Here is a 21,549-nt window from a genome sequence, read left to right as displayed (position 1 = left end):
ATTCTCAACGGAAGAGTGCACAAACATCTGGGTCCTTCGTCGGGTCAGAGGATGACTGAATTAACCACCGATCGTCTATCAAAGAGAAGAGTAGAACTTTTTCCTGGTTACCCCTAGAATGGGGAAAACAACTGGATCAAGCCTTTCAGGGAAGGGACAGAGGAGTTCACCAGACGCTTCTTTTTATTTTTGTTCATAGGTTTATTCCGTCATTTCTGTATTCTGCTTATTAAATTTATCGAGTGCAATAAAAACGATACTGCGCGTTATCAAAAGAAAAGATTCCAGTTGATCCATTTTGTGCGTAATCAAGGCTTTTAATGTATATTTATTGGTAAGAAAAATATAAGTGAAGTACATTTAAAATATTTTAAAAGAAAGTTGATAATGTATACAGAAGATGCAAAATGAAAATATTTTTTTGTAATGTACTCTGTACGCGTGTAACTCATTAATCATTAATATCCGGTATTGGGATCCCCGAATTAATGAATTTTATCAATTCTTACTCGAAGATAAACACATTTTGTTTATCGGCAGATAAGTTTTAAATGAAAAAAACGTAAGCGAATCATGATTCTGAAATTTGAAAAACATTATGAACTTTTGGAAGTTACAGTTTACTTTATTACAGTAATTAATTCTAATATTTTATTGAAGCAAACAGCGTGCAGAACCTGACTTATTTTTGTATTACATCCACTATACTATTCCTATATCACCTATGCGTTATATTGCCATACATTATAATAGATAGATATTTGTTTAAATTTGACTTATATATTTTAATAGAGTGGTTAAATTATATAAATGTTTCTTTATTCTTTTCTTAATTAATATTAAATGGATTTTTTATAAGTCGGCCGGCATTCAAGATTTGACGCATGGAAACAATGAAAGTTTGATCATGTGACTACGTATAGGAAACCAAATTGGAAAAGGGTTACAATGGTTTACAATAATGGATGATTGTAAGTTATAAAATCATTAAATTTAGTCTTAATAGAACTCCGATATGCTGATTCATTTACATCGGAGTAACTATCGACAGGTTATATGTTACTTGAGAAAAGTAACGGTATATTCGAGCTTTCACGTCGAACGCCATCGAATTTGTGAGTCTGGTTTCACGTTTTACGGGAGAGGCACGTCGTTGGATATAGGGACGAGCATTATTTCGAGCTCACATTATGGGGTTCGATGTGAACCGATTCCAGGGCGAAGTTGACGAAGAACTTGTTTGTCCAATATGTTCTGGAGTTCTGGAAGATCCAGTCCAGGTACTATTCTGATTTACTCGTTAATGATTGAATGTCCCCAATGAACCAGTGCTATACGTTTATGAAAAACTAACCTCACTTTTCTTCTATGCATTTTTCTTCATAATATTGTTACCCCTTTTATTTATCCTTTTAAAATAATTACAGAATGATATCAACCATTGTATTCGTTCGTGACCTTAAGTATTATGATTTATGTTACAGACAATAATTGTTATTATTTTATTTCACAATGTCAAATAAATGTTTAAATTTTTTGCAACTTTTTCACTGTCAGAGTGTTATTTACATTATATTTACACTGTAAATAATATAAGCGTACTTTTTAAGTTATAGAAGATATCGATATTGTATTCTTATTATGTATGTTTAAATACACTAATAAAAGTTTTATAAAATGTTTAGTTTGGCTTAAAGACTGGTAGGTGAGCAATATGTTACAGGCACCTGTATGCGAACATGCCTTTTGTCGTACGTGCATTAACGAATGGATAAACAGACAACCTACATGCCCCTTGGATCGTACACCAATTACATCCGCTCAACTGAGAGCAGTTCCAAGAATCCTTCGAAATTTATTGGCTCGTCTGTGCATTAGTTGTGATAATATTATGTATGGATGTCAAGTAGTCGTCAAGCTTGACAGTTTAGTATCACATCTGGAGCAATGTGAATATAACCCTAAGAGACCAATGCTTTGTGAACAAGGATGTAGTCTTATCATTCCCAAAAATGAGCTGAAAGATCATAATTGTGTAAGAGAACTTAGGAATATCATACATTCGCAGCAACAAAAACTTGCTGACATGAAGCGTGAGCTGGGTGAACAGCAGCTTCAAATAAACGAACATAAAAGAGAGATACATCTTCTAAAAGATTTTATGAGAGCTTTAAGAGTTTCAAATCCTGCCATGCGAGCTATCGCCGATCAAATGGAAAGAGACGAAGTTGTAAGATGGTCTGCTACTCTTCCACGAGCGAGAGTGACCAGGTGGGGAGGAATGATTTCCACGCCTGATGAATTATTACAGGTACCGTAATTTATTGCTTGTTGTTGCTTACTATCGATAAGTTTTAATTATTATTAACGAAACATAATGTTATAGACAATGATAAAGAGAACTTTGTCAGAATATAATTGTCCACCTCATGTAATCGACGAATTAATGGAAAATTGTCACGAAAGAAAATGGCCTCCTGGTTTAAATTCGCTTGAAACAAGACAGAATTCTAGACGTCAGTATGACAATTATGTTTGCAAAAGAGTTCCTGGAAAGCAAGCAGTGTTAGTCCTTTATTGCGATAATACACACATGCCAGAAGACATGATGGTTGAACCTGGATTAGTGATGATTTTTGCACATGGCATAGAATAAAATTTAATACCAATGTTCTGTGCATGCCAAGATATTTTAAAATTCATTTATTTTGTTGTTTGTTATATTCACCATGATTAATATTCAAGGTGTATGAAATATCTTTGTACTTATGCGCAGATACTGGAATATTTGCATAATGTATCTTGCAGTTGTTAATGCAGGATATTTTTTCAAAAGTATTGAAAGGAACAAATGACATGCCTTTTGTGATAAACAATTGTACAGACACAATTGCCACAAACAAAAAATCTAATTGAATGTCTGGATCTTTACACTGTGATATACTATTTCATTGAGAAAGTTCCTGAAATGCATGATAAATAGTGAGCAAGTTTTAGTTGACTTAAATAATTCTTTATATCTTCCTATGAATTTGAGTTTTTCTTCATGATAATTAACAAACCAACTATTTGTCAACTATTTCAGGAAAGTTTTTACATATATAGAAGTCTGTAAGTGTTTTATTATAGTGCTTTAGACAAGTAAGAAACAAAAAATATGGAAATTATCAATATGGTAATTGCTGCTACTAAGATTTAAATGTGTTCTGGAAGAGGAGCATCGAATGTTAGAAAGAGGAATAATTTCTTTCTGTCTCAACGTTATTTATATGATTTTAATAAAAACACTTAAAAATGCATCCAATGGAATAATCATGCTATACAACGATCATTTTATACAAATCTATATCTTTTGAGTAACCATAGTTGTAAATATCGTTCATAATTTACAAGATTCGCTAGATTGTTACATGCACATTTCTTCTTCGAATGTATAATTTAAAAATAAGGACTCCAATTTTTTTAAATATAGTAATTTATAATGGCTAAATTAATAATATCGAATTTCTTTAGTATCATTGTTAAAACTGACTTCGCGAGAAGTATAATTTAAGAAAAGTACCAATGATTAGTGTACGAAAAGTACTTGACCAGTGAAGTATCTTTAAACATACAATAAGGTACTAATTTTTGTCTTTGCACAAATACGAAATATGTTAGCTTCATGAAACATGTATCGTTGCTTGTAAAATCTTTTACAATTAAGCTTTTTATTTCAATGTATTGGTACATCTGGAAATTGTGCATATTTTTCTTTGGATCTTTAACATATTAATCATGAGTTATCGATCTACGCGTTCCCATAATTTTACAATATTCTTTCGTTCTACATTGATTCATATCATACATTTTTCAATAATTTAAAATATAAACATTCAATGTTAATAAATTGGGTACTAAGAAATTAGTGCGTTTTCAAATAATTCTTATGGTAAAAGCTTTTATATTATTCTGAATTCGAATTTTATTTTTGTTAATACTTTCTGTAGTAAAATAATTATTCATTGATGAAATGAAAAGTTAGTATATTTCTTCTACTATATATATATATATATATATATAGTGTCCTTCTTATTTGTTATTGCTGTTAATTGTGTTATGATGTAGATTTTAATCGTGAAAAAAGAATAACAGAAAGGTAATCATTTTTACTACATATTAATAGTATGTATTTTCAGTACTCAATGTATTAAACGTTGAAAATTATACTTTTAACTCAAGATTAATACGTGTATTCAAAAATAACAGATAATTTTGTATGCAAGGTGATAGTTGTTATGATTACAATAAATCTGATTTTATGTATTATATATACACTCCTTAACATAGTTCATTTTATTTTATTTGCACATGGTGTTTCTCACTGATATATGCAATAAAATTAAATATAACATGTTTCCATTATTTTGTATGTAATTTAATCATCATAATTCTTGTCTGCTGATAATAAAATTAGTGTAATTTGAATTTAAAGAAGGAAATTCATTCTATGAATTTTGTTAATTATATTACTTTATTCTTTTTTATTTTAATTTTTCTAGATGTTTGTTTACAAAAAAAGTCTTCCAGCAATATTACATAACTTATAACATTTATTATAGCATATTATGTTCTTTGGTTGTGTATTACAATACCTTCTCAAAAAATTCTTAATAATATTTATTTCAATTTTATATCAACATTTTGCAATTTACCTAATACGAAATGTATTAACATATAGCTTACTCAAGAATTTAAATAATCACTGATGAATGTAGTGGAGATACTAGTTTTCTCACCATGATAAGTGAAAGAAACGTAACGATGTTCAGTCTTATTATGTTTTCAAAACAAGATGTACAGTTTTTGAACATTTGTCTATTCTTACACTGTATTTTTAAAAATTTGTATTAAGGCACACTAGGAATGTTAAATATTTTTTTCTTTTTTTGAAATCTTAATACTTGGTAAGACATTTTATAGGCCCTGAGATATGGCACACGACACTTGACAATTTTAATTGTCAATTAATTTGTTACTTTTATTAAATAAAGAAAGGAAAGAAAAAGTGTTAAGTCTCAGGGAACGTTGAAAACTCCATGAGTATCTATGAATTGAAATTTCTTTAGCAAAATGTACTCATCTAGATCATGATTTAAAGACGATCAGAAAAAAAAACAGTGATGTTTATTTATTTTAAGTGCACTTTTAAGTCACGTTCTTAGAGATTCTTATATCGTTGGACAAACACCAGCGATAACTTCTCCGTAAGCACGTTCAGGACCCAAAGTGATGGGTCTCATGTTGATATGAATATTGGTGATACATCCAACGTATTGTGCTTGCGATGTGCTTCCTCGTAATTTTCTTCCAATCATTGGATGACCCCCAATAAAGATCGGATGCTTAGACAGAACTCCTGCATAATTTTTACCACCGATTCCTGCTGGAGCTGCTTTGTGGTCCACCGATAAGAGTACGGCATTCTTCTGCTTCACGGCTGTATCAAGAAATGATAATTATAATAATAAATAACTTACTAAATTTTCTTCGTTAACATTACCTCGAATGTTATGCCAATTGCCATCGCATAAAGAATTCGGTTTTGTTGGTTCGAAAGAAGTCTCTATCGAACCTTTAGCTGTTTTCACAAGGAACTTCACCGTTCCATTTATCATTTCCAAAACTACGTAATCTCGTTTTCCATGAACAGATAACAAATGACCGGATGTCGAACGCGGTTTAATGTCCATTTGAATATCTACCGTTCTACCAACTGTAAATCTGTCCACTGAAATTTCAACATATTAAATAATTTGATTGCAGTGCTTAAATCCTATTATCCTTGTACAGAATACGCACCTGCTTTAAATAGATTGCTACCATTGCCAGGGAAGAAGAACAATCCTGGTTCGACTCGTTTCGAACATGGAATGACACCTACTTCATTCATAGGTTTGCCAATTGGCTGTCCATTCACCATAAAGTTTCCAAGACATCCATTGAAAGTTTTGTTCAAACCCTGAAATTAGTATAATAATTATTTTCCATTCAAAATGTATGCAATCTTATACTTTTAAAGTGTACAAAAATTATTTTTATTTACAATCATGTTTTGCGCTTTGTTGGATATGTTTGAAATTACTCCTCCTACATAGAACGGTGGGATAACGTTCATAGTTTCCATATTTCCTTGAGAATATCCCGTAACAGCTTCTTCCTCGTCAATTATAAGCTCTCCGTATCTACCTTGCCTTTTAAATGTCACAATGTGCCATTCGTTGTCAGTTACATTCTTGTCGCTGATTAACAAAGCTGGCCCACTTCCGCAGTCGAATTTGTAGTGAAGCTTGAATGTTACGCAAGACATAATTCGTAGTTATCATAAATATATTGATTATAGGAACAAGGGTTGATTATATCTAACCGAAACAAATCTTCATCGCTTTACCTTTCCTTCGCTAATGTACAAGGCAATCAAATTCTGGTTCTCATGATCTGAAGTATAGAATATTATTCCATCCTCGGCCATCGTTTTGATGTTGATTTGGAAATCATAGTCGTTCTTATACCTTCCATTTAGAGACCTATACTCCAATAAACTGTTTCTCGCAGTACCTGTAAATGTGATTTCATTCTTGCACTCCACTTCCTTTTTATTTTTACCACGTAAAAAAATTGTGAGGAAATTGTACCGAATCGCCAAACATTTTTCGAGTCTGGATCTATTGTTGGATAATAAGGAAGTCGACACTCATCAACGTGTATCGGTGCTGCGGTGGTGGGCCTCATGGTGGTTGTTATTTCCTCAGATTTACCGCGTCCTTCTATAATAGGTCCCTCATCGTCTGTGCCTTTTTCCAAATCGATATCAATGATGTCTAACGAAATTGATAAATTGAAGATTAGATTACCTTACCGTATTTACAAACGATACTCGTACTATTATCGACTGAAATTATGCTTACTAATTTGAGTGGATAATTCAACGTTATCGTCCGGATTTTCCGTAGGTAATAGAGGAGGTATGCCATCCGGTTCGGGCTCAACTACAGGTGGTAGAGCTGAAAGATATTTTATTAAATTCGTGTAACATTTGGATCAGTATATCTATTGTGAAGAAATGACTACAATTACATGGGAAATGTAATTGTTAAAACCCTAAGATAGACCTAGAAAAGGTCTACGAACAACCTACAAAAAATGCGACCATTGCATTAACACTTACACGATGGATCTCCACCCTTACACTTTCCTAAGAAAGCATGAGGTCTTTCTGTCGTGTTCGCGAAATTGATGATCACACCGTTCAACGTTGCATCTCCGATGCAACCGACGAAAGGAGTCATTGCTCCCAACGGGGTAATGCCAAACACAGCTGGTAGGCCACCGATGTACAAACTGCCAGAAGGTATCAATAAGGGAGGTGGTGCCTCGGTAGTGGTGTAATTTTTCGTATCATCGATATCTAGCTTCAACGAGTCTGCCGAGTGCGTAGCCGTTATCACGTGCCACTCGTTGTCGTTGAATTTCATACCAGAGGCACCTGTTTTCAACTCTAATCCCTGGCTATTGAACACCAGGACACCGTCTATGAGTGACAAGTAGCTGACTACACCTTTTTCGTGGTCAGTTACGTAGAAGATTAAACCATCATTTGCCAGAGTTTTGAATTTTAGGTTCACCTGAAGAGAATTTGGTACAGAGATGTTATGCCATCTCACGTAACCAGGTGTATTATCCTCGAAGAACACCATACTGGCGTACTGAAAAAAATACAATTCCGTTGAAAAATGATTTCCACGTCTATACATATCAGAACAATTAACCATAATAATTTCATATGAAACATTACCCTGACTGGACAGCCAGGCGCGACTCCAAACGCTTGAACGTTGCGAGTTAAATCGACACTGTTCTCCATAATGGCAACATGGTCGATGCAACCTTCGAAGCCTTCGTGGGTCACAGGTTGGTAGGGATGTCTTGCATTAGGTGGGTATCCACCGAAGTAGATATTGTCAGAGGACACTAGAGTTTTGGTATTCCCTACGGCTTCGTTATTCACAACGTCGACGCCATCTACTTTCAGTACACCCATCCTCTCGAATCTTAGTGCCTCCAAGTCGTGCCAGTTTCCGTCGTTATATGCTTTGGAGGATCTCAGGCTGGTTTCTCCCTCTCCAAGGTCATATTGGTAAAGCACGTGGCCGTCTCTCATCTCCACGGAGAGGAACTGCCTACCTTTGCCCATCAAGTAGATAAGTCCATCCGGTGCGAATGTTTTAAAGTTCAATTTGATACTGAACTTCCTGCTGTCGGATGGTATTCGAGAGTTTCTTTTGCTCACAATAGCGAAGCCGTGTTTGTCGAATCTGTAACCAGTGCTAGGCTCGAAGTTGATCAGTTTGTTTCTCTCAATAGCCGCCTTTTGATTGTTCTCGCCGTCTATGAAGTTCCAGAAAGAAACAGGGGTGTCCTCTCCTATCACCAGCTCCTCCATTTCACCCTCAAACGAGGAAGCCGTTACGGCGTCTTGCATGTTGAAAGATGACGGATAACCACCGACGAACAACTTCGAGTACTCAGGGTCTACGTTGAATATGTAATACGATCCAGACAACACGTAACCTTTCTCGTACACTCGGTCTTTGCCTTCACCTATATCCTCGCGAACGATCAACTTGACATTCTTGCCGGTTCGATCGACGATGATCTGTCGCCAGATATTGTCAGATACAAACTTGTTGTTGATAATCTTCTCAGGTCCAGAACCTAAGTCGATTATTAGCACCGGATACCCGCTTTCGATCAAGAGAGCCATAAAGTCGTGTGTCCTCGATCTTGGCTGCTTGCCATTTTCCTCGTTTCCAAGATACAGCAAGAAACCGTTGGTTTTGTTCGTTCTAAAGTAAAGAGACACCTTCGTGGATGTGGCCAGCAGAGGCAAATTTTCAGGATTCTTCAGTTCTAGCGTAGTATTCCTATAGAAAGTTAGGCCAACCTTGTAACGATCAGCTAATTCTCTGGCGTTCGCGATCTTGGTCTTCAACGCCTCGATTTTACTTTGTAGATCATATCCATTCGTGTCTATCGTCTTCTGAGCCGTGTTCAAATTGTTCAACCATACCGTGATGTCTGGTATATATTTACCGATCATGTCCAGTTGTTTCTTCGCCTGCGATATGTCGCGAACCGACTCGGATATATTTTTCGATAGCTGTTTAGCGTTTTTCAGGTCTTCTGGTATATTATCTACGATGCTGTACATGTCGTTCGCTGACAGTTTAATGTTTTTCTCTACACCCAAGACTTGATTCATGGCATCTTGGGCCACTGTGGAGGAAGGCGACGGAATGTTAGATAGAGCTTTATCGATACTATCCAACATCTCCCTATTGCGTTTGTTCTGATCGGAAATGTAAGAAGCTTCCATGCGAGCATTACTCAAATCATAGTCAGGTTTGCTTCGCGTTTTGTTCAACATGTTTCTGGCCGATTCTAACAAACTGAAGGACGCATCTTGCGAGTCTGACACTCTTTGTCCGATACCGTCCGACAGTGAAATAGCATTCTCAGCCGCATCCTTAGCACCGTCGGCTGCTTCGCGAGCAGCCTGGATCGCCGTCTCGATGTTCTTGTAAGCGGAAACTGCCTTTACAGCATCTGTGTTTCTGGTGTCTGTCAACGATCTATCCAGGTCCAAGGAACGACTGTACAATTGTTTGGCATGCTCTTGAGCATTCTGAACCGGAACAATCACATCCACCAATTGTTGATCGTTTTCTACGATGGTCGCGTTCAACATTCCCATAACATCGTTTATGGCGTTTGCTCTTAACATTTCCACGTTGTAGTTTGCCTCCTGGAGATACTGGCTAGCATTCCTGTTGAGCTCTTCCCCAGCCACCAAGTCATCTTGTGCTTCTGACGTGGCGTTCTTAACGACGTCGAAGTTGCCTGTCTCAGCCGCAATTCTGTTCTCCTGGTTCAACTTGTCGACCATGCCAGCTAACTCCTGCGCCTTCCAAGTGATCTCGAGAAGATCGTCCATCTTGGCTGTTACGTTTTTGATTTTGTTGCTTAAATCGTCCACTAGAGCCGAAAGATTGTTGACTGGGACATTGTAATCGAGCATCTCCGAGACCAGTATATTGGCTTGATCCGCCTGATCCGTAGCTCGATCTCGAAAACTAACAAAAGAAACTTCCTGTATCTTTTTTAAGATATCCGTAGCCTCTTTCAGCGAGCTGTCCAGTCTTGCACCTGTACCTAATTCAATGTTCAAGGCTAACGACTGTACTTCGGAAACGGTGTTTTTAACCAGATCTATTTCGCCAATCACGTCGTCTTCTAAGAAATTCATATCATTCAAAGTGTTTTCTGCAGCCAGTTTCCACTTTTCAGTGTCTTCGGCGGTGTATTCAATCTCCCGTTTTTGGTTCTCCACCTCCAGCTGTAATCTTTTCACCTCCTCTTGAAGCGGCAAGAAGTTCACTTTGCTAGGATCCAAGAGCTTCACCTGAGGATCCAACTCGTTCACCGTGTCGTTAATGAATTTTAATCGCTGATTGGTAAAGTAGCTTTCGGCGACCGTGTTGTATTCTATAAAGACGGGGTCCAACAACTCGGACAGTTCGTCGGTAACGTCCAATAGATCTCCGGTGCAAGAATCGCATGCGAAACAACCTTGACCTGGGATCAGAACGTTTCTGTATGGACAGTGGTCGCATTTCTCTCCGACAACACCCGGCAAACACGTGCATTGACCGGTGGTAGTGTTGCAAGACACGCCGACAGAGTAGCCCGTGTTACAGCCGCAAGAGGTGCATCCTTCGGGTCCGTAGTTCCAATATCCTGCGATACACTGATCGCATCTACGCCCTGTGACACCTGGTTTGCACTTGCATTGACCCGTCACTCCGTCGCACTGACTGCTTTCGGAAGCTATTCCACATTCGCAGGGTTTGCATCCCTCGCATGAGTCGTAACCATAGTGGTCATCGGCGCAACGGTCGCATGTTTCTCCGACAACATTCTCGTGACAGAAACAGTGGCCCGAGTGGCTATCGCATTCCTTCATCCCGCATTTTTCACACAAGCAACTGCGACAATCTTTTCTCTCGATCGCATCACCGAAGTACCCTGGTTTGCAGAGGCTGCACGCTTCGCCATAAGAATTGTTCAAGCACTGCAGACATTGTCCCGTTACAGAATCGCAAGAACCAACTTGATTGGTGTCGATGTTTCCGGAACACTGGCAAGGTCTACAGAAATCCCCATAAACCTCAGGATTTCCATAGTAACCGGAAGCGCAGACCTCACAGCGAGCTCCGTAGTAACCTGGGATACAGTCGCAGCTTATCTTATTGCCTTCTTCGTTCATCTCACAACCCGTCGCAAAGTTGTTAGAGGGTACTGGCAGAGGACAAGGACAGATGAGGCAGTCGGTCGGGGTTCCTCCAGTAGCATTTCCGTAATAACCTTCTTGGCAGAATTCGCAATGATCTCCCGTTGTACCATCTTTGCAATCCTGTGAAAATAAAAATTATTTTTTCACCTTACGTTGTATGACCAACAAATATAGTTAAAATACTTGCCAAACATATCCCAGTTTCAACGTCGCAAGTGTCCGCATGTCCATTACATTCGCAATGGACACAGTATCCTCCATGAGGTCCAGATTGTACTCTGTAATAGCCGGGTGCGCATTCCTCGCATGAATATCCTTGATAATTCGGTGGACATTGGCATTGTTCCACACTGCTGGCAGGAACATTGTACTGAGACGAATAAAATTCCGTTGCCACATCTAGAGTCACGTAGGACAAGGTGGCAGAAATGCTGGGATTCCAGTACGTGGCTCGAATATATATCCCCCGAAGATCTTCAAGAACTACCATCAGTTGCTCTCTGGTAGCGCTGAGGCGATTTTGAGTCAAAAAGTTTGTCTCTACCAATTCCATCGACGCTTGGAAGTTAAGGAACGACGGTGGTTGTTCCTCGGCGTAGTAAAACAGGGTTGTATTGGCACCTTGAAGAATCACATCCGCTGCGCTGACCGCGCTACCAAATGGTCCAGTGCTATAAAACACCGTGTAATTCAAAACTCCTCCGTAAGAAGTGAACTTTTTTCCCAAATACGTCTCTGACGCTGAAAAGTAGATAATTTTCCCAAAAGTGTCATTGCTGGTGAGTCCGATGCCTATGCTGGTCTCGTTAAACTCTTGAGGTATCGTGGATAAGAACGTCAGGTTTCCACCTTTTTCGCTCAACACGACTAATTCCCAACCGGTCATATCGGAAACTTCGGTCCAGTAGAGATTCGCTGATTCGCATCTGGTGGTCTTTCCGAAACAGAAACACTTGGTGCAGCCCTCTTCGTTACTTTCCTGAATATTGAACGTGCCTTCTTTGCAAACATCGCAGGCTGAACCCTGAACATTCTCTTTGCAGAAGCACTCGGCCGTGTACTGGTCGCAAATATCACCGGTGGTTCCTCTGGTATCGCAGTCGCACTTTTCGCAGTGAGGGAACTGCGAGTAACCAGCCTTACACTTGTCGCACTGTCTATCTACGACGTTTTCTTTGCACCTGCAGGTACCGTTGAAGAGATCACATTGTAAATCACCGTCGACTACACCGAGGAAAGAGCAGTTGCACTCCTCGCAACCGATGATCGGATCGAACCCGTAGGTTCTAGGTTCGCATTGATTACAACGTTCACCAGTAACTCTAGAAGGACAAATGCATGCACCAGTCTCTGGTTCGCACAGAGCTGTACTTGGACAGTTGCAAGGTCTACAATTCGGGAAACCGTAGAATCCAGTTTTGCAGATTTCGCATCGTCTCCCGATGATGTTGGGTTTGCATGGACACTGTCCACCGAATTTATCGCACTCGAAGCTTATAGTGCCGTCGATATCGCAGTTGCAGGGAAGAGCGCCATTGTTGTAGCTGGCGGTAATAGAGAAGATTGAGTCACGACAAAAACCTTCATCGGTGATGTTGATATGGAAATGATTGTAACCGCATTTCTTGATGAATTCCTTCGTCTGATCGACCTGGATCTTTTTAAGGATCTTTTCGTTATACTGCTCCGTTGGAACTACGAGCATGTAGTCCAGCCATATGCCGTTACCGGCACTTTCCTTGAAAGTGATCATGAAGTTCTCGATCAGCTGGAACCTAATATTACCGTCCACCTGTTTCACGACGCTACGGCATCCGCTGTTACTGGGGCAGTGAGGGACAGACATTTTGGCCTCGTAGAATTTACCGTTCTGTAACAATACGTCTAGCTCGTATTCTGGATAATCTGGTTGATAATATTGCACGACGAAGGTGTAGTCACCAGGTTGTACGACTTTCGCATGGATATCAACCGTGGTGTTTTTATCGTCCAAGTAGATGAGCTTACTAGCATTATCGTAAATACCATAGGGTTTATTTTCAGCCTCCGAAACCGTACTACTGCTTTCGAATTCGATCTTCTTGGCCTCTGCAGCTCCAGGGAATTGACCTTTCACACAGGTGCCGTCCTTACGTACGCATATGGATTTTGGTTTCACGTAATCCAAAGACCACTCAGATGAGGGAATAGCAACGACAGAATCGATGGCGACGTTTGAGCTGGGTTCTCCAGTTAGAATCAAGCTAATGTAGTTCGAAGTAAAGTTCATCGCGGCCACTCTACCATAGGTATCAGTCACGACTTGTCGACAAATGCTGGTATACTTGCAAGGATACAGAGTGGCCTTTCCTTTGCCCACAGTATTGGCCTCTATAAGTAACGTAGACGTAGAGTTTTCGTCTTTTGGAGTAACGTACAGTACTAGCAACACGTGTAATCCTGGTTTCGAAATTCTTAAGTCGAAATGTATCTCTTCTTGCTTATCGTTAATCAAGGGAACCTCGTCTCTGTCAATTTCGCGTAGAATGTCTCTCTCAGTGAAGTATTCGGTCAAAGGTATTCGGACGTTGTTTTCGTTCAAGAATCCACCGGCTCCGTGAACAGAGTCGAACTTCGATAGAACAGGATATCCATAATGACGACAGAGTCCTTTTGACCCAACCTCGCAAGGAATATTCACATCCTGAGTTAAAATAGTTGCCTCGTAATACTCGGATGGAAGCAACACGAAGTAGTCGAGGAAGAGACTTTTCTTCGTGGCAATGCTGATGGACCAATGACCAGGATTCATCACCATAGGCGAAGGCAGGTTACCTTGAGGTCCCGCCACAGTTACGTACGATGGTTTAATAGTAGGCTTGAAGTTCACTTTAAACTGTTGCTCCACTTCCCATGGATTTTCAGGAGTAATGGTAATTGTGCCAAGAATCGGTTCGTTATTCGGGTTTACATATTTTAAGACCATTCGGTACAGAGATGACTTCTGAATGTAAACGTCCAGGATGATTTCATCTTGAAGAGTAGAGAATACTGCGTATCCCTTCCAACTGTATCCAGGGAAGTGATCTTCGGTGAAACCGTAACGAACTGGACTATTGCTAGGTGTTCTACCATCTTCTGCCTCGTACTGGAATTGATGGAGGGTTGGGAAATAGTGTGCTTTTAAGGGTTCTTTACAAGTAAGACCTGTGATGCGTGGTTGACACTGACATTGACCTGTTTGTTTGTCGCACACCGAGTTGACAGAACCACCGATGTCGCAAGCGCAATCTGGTCGAGAAAATTACAGAATTTGCATTCGTTACTTTAAAGACATATTTTATAGGTGAGTCACTTACCTGTACACCCGAAGAAATTACTCTCTTCAAGGTTGTATGTTCCATCCACACAGTGATCGCAACTTCTACCCATTACTCCTGGTTTACAGATACACTGACCGCTCTTCGTATCGCACTCCCCGATATTTCCAATAACGCCAGGTATGTTACAATGGCATTCTAGAGACAAAATACCGTATGCCTCTAACTAATGTACGAATGTAAGTATTATATCTTTCGAATTCAGTTGTCAAATTTACCTTCGCAACCATAGGGATTAAACGGCTGCAAATTCCAGAACAACGGCTTACATTGATTGCATATCCTTCCTTCCACGCGATCCTTGCATTGACAAAGCTCACCGGCAGGCAAAGAACCACACCCTTGAAAGGTCTCTAAGACACCTGCTGGGTCACAGTTGCATCCCTCACAGGTTGGGAAGTTATAGTAACCTTCTTTACATTGGTTGCACCTGGCGCCGTCGAAATTCTCCCGACATTGACATTTACCCTCTGCGTCGCAAGAGGCACCGATAGATCCGTGACTGTCACAGTTACAAGCTGAAACGTTCAAGCGTGAATCTCTGATTTCAAAAGTATTGCAATGCATAAAAACGCCTTTATGTACCTATGCATTCCGGGTACATGTAATAACCGGGACTGCATTGGTCACAAGTCCTTCCAGCAAAATTGGTCAGACAAGAACATTTTCCTGTTGCATCACAGCTAACGGACGATGACCCAATCGTACTACAATTACACGGTCTGCAATTTGGATAACCATAATATCCACTGATGCATTGGTCGCATCTGGCACCGCCATATCCTTCTTTGCACAGACAGACTCCGTTCGACTTGTCACAAATGCCAGGCTCTGTTCCGCGTGTGTCGCAGTTGCAGTCTGAGATGATAATGTTAACAAATTAATTAAAGTAAATAAACTTCGTGCAGCAAGTGCAGATGGTACCACTACGATGGAATACTTACATGTACAGTAAGGATAATTATAGTAACCGTGTTCACACATGTCACAAGCTCTACCACCAAAGTTGCTTTTGCACGTACAATTGCCAGATACAACGTCGCAAATCTCGTCCAGAGAACCCGGTAGATTACATTCGCAAGCTGCGAATTATAACATAACATATCAATAAGTATGTTATCCGAGGAAGCAAAGTTCAGTGTATTATGAGAATAATCTTTCCGACATACTTTCAGAAAAGTTATTATACCACATAAGCATATTTATTACTTTCAAGAACGAATGATTCACTTTAATAGATAGTTATTGTTAATAATTAAAACTGTTACATATATTACTTACGTAAACATTCGGGGAAGTTAAAGTAGCCTTCCGCGCAGTAATCGCAATAAAATCCGGCGTAATTCGATTTGCAAGGGCAAGAACCCTCGATCGCCTCGCAATAATTTCCATCCGTTCCTCTTAAATGGCACTGACAAGGTACACAATTCGGAAAACCGTAGTACCCAAAGCTGCAGCTATCGCAATCCGGTGAGGTGTATTCCTTACGACACTCGCATTTACCCGTAGCGTCCGCACAGTTTCCGGTCGAGTAGATAAAATCGCATTGACACGCTGCAAAGATACGAAAAATATACTTTGGAAAGTTTTATCAAGATTACTCGTTTTGGTAAAAAGATTAGCGTACGTTGACAAACGTCAGTCGCGTTCAATGGTTTATCTCGAGGTCTGTAGAACTTGGGCTTGCATCGATTGCAATTAATTCCTTCCGTGTTGTCTCGGCAATTTTGACACACACCACCACCTTCGTAGTTACCATGAATATCCAGAGACAATTTCTTTTCGTCCACTTCCGCGTCGTACACGCATTCGTCCGAATGCCCGAAACAGTTACAAGCTGAACAAAACACGTCGATTAGAAAGATAATACGAAAATTAGATTTTGAGACCACAGGCTCCAGAATTTCGAAACTTTGGAACATTCTTACGTTCGCATGTGAATTTCTTGAATGCCGTGGATATCCTCCACTTCTTCTGTTCGAATCCTTTGCAGCAGGTAGCGCATTGAGGACCACAGGTGTTGTGCTGGCATCTGCAAACGAGTTTCTTCGGCATCTTTGGGTCCAGTATATCGCAGGTATCCGCGTGACCGTTGCACATGCATCTGCCACCGATGCTGATGTCTTTGATGGAATAGAAATACTGAAACGAGTTTAATCACGATAATGGAAAATATAGAAATCATTCGAGTTCTCCGGTATCGACATAAAAAATAAAATCTAAGAGTCACGTACTCTTCTAGTAACGGTAGGATCCTCTCGCACCAACGACATCAAATGTCCCAGCAAGTTTTTCGTCCTTAGGAAACGAAAACGAACGTTTGTAGCTCTAGTCCATTCTTGCAGCAGCGTCGAGTTGAAGTAGTGTTTGGCCGATGGACGGTTATTCAAAATCGAGATCGGTATTTCGCCACCTTCTAACGGCACTATCTGAGAATATTCCGTAGTACAGATTACGCTATCGTCTCTGGTGATTGGTTTATAACTGTCCACGCCAAAGTAAGTCAAACAGTCGTTAGCAGTGTCTGAAAAATATTGCCAGGGTGACCAAGTTTTTCCGTAGTCCTTAGACTTCTCGAGCACCCAAAGCCCAGGTCTTGGAGAATTCGCCATCTTCACGTACACGTAAGCTACGTGAAATTCCTGTAAAAATAATTTGTTTAATAAAACCTGAATTCAAATTTTGATAGACACGTGTAATTTTGATTAGCCCTTATCATTAATTCTGTGTATTTTATAAAAAATATTATAACATGGTATAGTAAAAAGGAAATTAGACTTTGAATTAATCTTGTTTTGAAAAGAATAGTTACTGAATTAGAAACTGTTTCTGAACCCGAGGGTACAATGCGCGAGGGTACAAAACAACAAGCAAGAACTGAGAACACATGTGGTTGGGTCATGGCGTTTCACATTACGATCATGCCTTCCACCGAAATTCTTGAACATGTGGTCGAGAATGCATAAGAGCAAGAGAGAATACGCGATGGCGTAAATGAGTCCTTCTCAGAAACTGTTTAGCGAAAAGACAATAACCCCGTTGCAACGGGAATACTCGTCGGTAAATATAAATTCTATTGGAGACGCACAAAGTTTATTTCAGTTATAATTTTCGTTTCCCGAACATCGATTATCACGATCATGAATTGTTACTGAATCATTTTGGAAGAAAACGATCGTTTGACTATTGCATTATACCGTTCACCCTGCCCCCTAAAACTCATGTTTTCTATTGTCCTCCGGAAGTAACGCGAAGATAATTCTTTCCCGCTTCGCAGGAAAACGCCTACGACATGATAAAGCAATTGGTTACAGATAAAATACTTATTTCACAGGCTCATTGTTTCCTGCTGCTGTCAATTCATTACCTTCTTTTCTTTTCAAAAAATTACTACCGCTCGAAGTAATCTATACCACTCACCGTTGAACTAAAGTGAATATACTTTTAGCTGTTTAAAATTATGAATTTAAAAAATTTAAACCAGTGCTTAAAATAAGTTATGATGATGCAGCGCTGAAAATTCAACTTTGCAACATTGTAGAACTTACTTGTCCAAGATTAATCGTCAAATTAACTTCGTTATATTTCATTCCTCTGGAGAGTGGCGGCGATTGCCACCAGGTTTCCATTCCGTCGACCGCATATTCCGGTGGATGCCTCTTCTCCGGATTTTCCGCGTCACAATAATCGCATACCTGTGTACAAATATCCGGTAAAATATCCATAATATACAGTGAAAGAGTTAAATGACATCGAAATATAAAAAATCAAAGCTCTGAAATTTATACAGCATCGTGTTTAGAATACAGAAATTTCAATTGTCGAGACAACTATGTAACCCGCTATTAATCCGGTGTTTCTATATTTAGAATTTTCTTGAAACATGAATGTAGCAGTTTAAACGACTAAAACGCGAATTATGTTACACAATCGTTCACGTTCTAAGATAAAGATTATTCAAATATTAAACATTAGTATCTCGGACTATCAAGTAGATAAATCAATCGAGTTGAATGTCCTCGTCTATGACAAAACTTCGTATCCTATTTAATAATATCAATAAACTGTTCAGTGACACATAGCATTCGATTCTATGAAATTCCATAAAGAAATATTGTTTAAAAATCATACGTATGCTCTTGTTTCGTTTACGAAAGCATCAGGTGGTTTATAGCAATTTTAATTAGCGCAATGATCAGACAATTAACATTTTATAAAGTTTTCGATAAATGTTCGAGGAAAATCAGTCGAACAAATTAGGGTTATTTTTTGAAGAATCTTTATGGGACATTGGTGTCAGTCAGTCCGTACGGAATTCGAAAAGAGAAGATGGTCAAGTGTTATCGAGGGGTCACCCTTATCGTAACTTTCTTATCGGCCCTCTCAATTCTAGCCTACATGGCATTTTCTTTCGCCCGCGTAAAGAGATACACGTAACAGTGTAGATCCATTGACAATTCAGGGAATCCCCGATTCATGAATCGTCCAATAATGTTTATTAGTAATTACACTATTATCATCTTTTCCTATTTTGCGAAACGACATAATTCTTATCGCAAGTAAAACATCGCAATGTTACAGATACGAGTGAAAACAGTTCTCTTTCAATTATAATTGATTTCTAATTTACCCATATACAGAAAGAAGGAAAATATTAATTTCATTTTGTAACATACATTATTTAGTTGAAAGAGACAAATTACAATGAATGAAATATTGAAACAATCGTTTCATGTGTTCCTATTACCATGAAATCGGTCATCTAATTTATTATTTCCTGTTTGAATAACGAATTCAGCGATATGATATCGAGAAATGCGGGACAATCAGCAGTGATAGAGATAAACCGATTGAAGTCTACTGTTTTGCGGATTTCGTACCTTTTTCTTCAAAGAAAGTATTAAAAGCCGGTCATTCTTTATCGAGAAAGCAAAATCTTTTCCAACAGAACTTTTTTAGCCGTTAGAATAAATATGGGTACTGTCTTACTGTTCTCGCGCCAATATCAAGAGTAATTTTCGAAGAAGAGCTATGATTATTCTCTCGAGTTACTTCAAGATACATACTCCATCTAACGTTACGTACCAGCCAGCAGATTATACATTTAGTTATTAGTAATGATTTAATACGAATTATCCCTACTACAAATAATAAGTTCTTTCTTCCCATTATTTCAATTTAAATTCATTAAAAAATTATTGTATAGATTCTCATTTATTTTGTAGGAAGAAAATTAGTTTGTCTTCTTTATTATCATCAAAGTTCTAGATAAAATACAATCTCGAAATTTAAAACTACAGTAATTAGTTTATTCGATTTGGGTCAAGATAATGCGTATCATTTTCTTTTAATAACCTTTGAAGTAAGTTCACGAGATGTAACTATTCCAAATTATTTTGGAGAATCTAAACAATTTAAGTTTAACAGATGGCTCCTACAAACTATTAATGAAAGACATACTTTTAAGAATGACTTCATTCACGCTTCAACGTATAAACGATTAGTGCGATCTCCCTTATCGCAATTCCAAGAGCGGGAGTACGCGTGTACTAAACTGTTAAAATATCGTTTTAAACGAAATAATTTTAACAAAATAACTTTAACTGGTTCTTACATTAAAAACAATTGTATAATCAAAACCTATAAAAACAAATTACACGCTTTTTCTATAAAGATACCAGAAAAAGGAAGGGAAATAGTTGAGCAAGCGATTGGTTGTCTAAAGATTGATAAACTCTTGGACTCAAAGGACCAAATATAGATAAAAATTTCACAGTTTCAAGACTGTGGTCAACTATTTCACACTGTCGACCGCGTTCAGAGATAAATATTAAACAACTGTCTCAATGGAGAGGCAGTGAAATAAAATAGTTCATTATAGCATCGATGCTATTAAGAACAAAACAGAACAAAGAAGAAAATTCGACAAAACTTCAGAAGCATCACTGAAACTCTTATAAATGCTACAATAATCATACAATGTACCCTACACAGTCATTGACGTAATTATGTAGCAATTAGGGTGGACCAACCCTCCCCTCCAAAAGAATATAAAATGACCTTCTCCACATAGCGCGAAGAATGTAAAATGTAGGACACCTCATATTAGTAACATCGAAAATTTCCAAATTCCTAAATATTTTCCAAAAACCACTTGATCAATTCTGGTGTATAGCGTTGACACTGTTAGTAAAGGAGATTTCTTATACCTCAAACGATTCTAATAAAATCAAAGTCTTTTCTAGCTACATTAATTCGTATTTAATTTAGCTGTATATCTACAATGTGTCATTGTCGAAATACATTCGTACTTTCGTGTAGATATACCGACCTGACCCTGTATCAGATTAATATCCTCATGTTGATCGGCATTCGCGCCAACAAGCCTGCAGTAGAGTTCTGGACCGGGGGTGTCGACGCCACACGTGGCCGACGCGATGATCTCTTTGCCCTCGGCCAGATTGAAGTACGGTGGCGTCAGGATCTCGTTTCTCGTCTGATGGACCAGCACGCTGGCCAACGAGACGATCAGCAACCACCTCGCCATCCTGACAGTGGACAGATTGTGCCTGCCACTGTCGGTCGGCACCTCCCTTGCTCTTCCTCTTACTTTCCTTTATAGCAACGTATCCTCACAAAATCTCTCTCGATTGGTGTATCCCTTTTTTCCTGTCCCTCTCTCGCTGTCTTTCTCTCCGCGGGAGAATGCGGCAAGAGAGAGACGCGAAGATGCTGTGATGGTGCCTGAACGGCTTCTCGGTGTAGACTGACAGGCCGGAGGTCATCGAAGACCGGCAG

The 21,549-nt window shown here is 38.8% G+C and overlaps 2 protein-coding genes across 5 annotated transcripts; one reads left to right on the top strand and one right to left on the bottom strand.

The window, feature by feature from the left end:
- Positions 1-822: 822 nt before the first annotated feature.
- On the top strand, positions 823-3,299 carry elgi (E3 ubiquitin-protein ligase NRDP1 elgi). 4 transcript variants are annotated; one of them, XM_003708476.3, is made up of 4 exons: positions 823-971; positions 1,052-1,280; positions 1,724-2,311; positions 2,387-3,299. In XM_003708476.3, exons 2-4 carry the CDS (start codon positions 1,191-1,193, stop codon positions 2,654-2,656), a joined length of 948 nt encoding a protein of 315 aa, XP_003708524.1. In that variant the 5' UTR covers positions 823-971; positions 1,052-1,190; the 3' UTR covers positions 2,657-3,299. The 4 variants fall into 4 exon arrangements, with proteins under 4 accessions (XP_003708524.1, XP_012153064.1, XP_012153066.1 ...); XM_012297674.2 differs by having other exon boundaries at positions 1,706-2,311; XM_012297676.2 differs by having other exon boundaries at positions 1,698-2,311.
- LanA (laminin subunit alpha) lies at positions 3,256-21,518 on the bottom strand. Its single transcript, XM_012297672.2, has 20 exons — positions 21,083-21,518; positions 18,300-18,446; positions 16,986-17,393; positions 16,680-16,893; positions 16,379-16,588; positions 16,033-16,305; positions 15,696-15,833; positions 15,337-15,609; positions 14,970-15,269; positions 14,731-14,889; positions 11,580-14,662; positions 7,835-11,512; positions 7,208-7,745; positions 6,948-7,043; positions 6,675-6,860; positions 6,431-6,597; positions 6,086-6,328; positions 5,842-6,001; positions 5,543-5,770; positions 3,256-5,479 (listed from the first exon to the last, which is right to left on the bottom strand). Exons 1-20 carry the CDS (start codon positions 21,296-21,298, stop codon positions 5,211-5,213), a joined length of 10,986 nt encoding a protein of 3,661 aa, XP_012153062.2. The 5' UTR covers positions 21,299-21,518; the 3' UTR covers positions 3,256-5,210.
- Between the last annotated feature and the right edge of the window lie 31 nt (positions 21,519-21,549).

This window comes from Megachile rotundata, chromosome 3, assembly GCF_050947335.1.
Source record: "Megachile rotundata isolate GNS110a chromosome 3, iyMegRotu1, whole genome shotgun sequence".
Taxonomy (NCBI): Eukaryota; Metazoa; Arthropoda; class Insecta; order Hymenoptera; family Megachilidae; genus Megachile; species Megachile rotundata.
This window is presented reverse-complemented; position numbering and strand designations above follow the sequence as displayed.

What these genes read in the sequence shown, in the direction of transcription:
- LanA (XM_012297672.2), bottom strand. Translation starts at nt 21,298, where the DNA reads ATGGCGAGGTGGTTGCTGATCGTCTCGTTGGCCAGCGTGCTGGTCCAT. An exon ending in TAATTTCTTCGGGTGTACAG is followed by an intron (nt 14,663 to 14,730) that starts GTAAGTGACTCA and finishes TTTCTCGACCAG; the next exon opens with ATTGCGCTTGCGACATCGGT. An exon ending in TAAGGGTGGAGATCCATCGT is followed by an intron (nt 7,044 to 7,207) that starts GTAAGTGTTAAT and finishes AATATCTTTCAG; the next exon opens with CTCTACCACCTGTAGTTGAG.
- elgi (XM_012297674.2), top strand. Translation starts at nt 1,191, where the DNA reads ATGGGGTTCGATGTGAACCGATTCCAGGGCGAAGTTGACGAAGAACTT. An exon ending in TTCTGGAAGATCCAGTCCAG is followed by an intron (nt 1,281 to 1,705) that starts GTACTATTCTGA and finishes AAAGACTGGTAG; the next exon opens with GTGAGCAATATGTTACAGGC. An exon ending in CGCCTGATGAATTATTACAG is followed by an intron (nt 2,312 to 2,386) that starts GTACCGTAATTT and finishes ATAATGTTATAG; the next exon opens with ACAATGATAAAGAGAACTTT.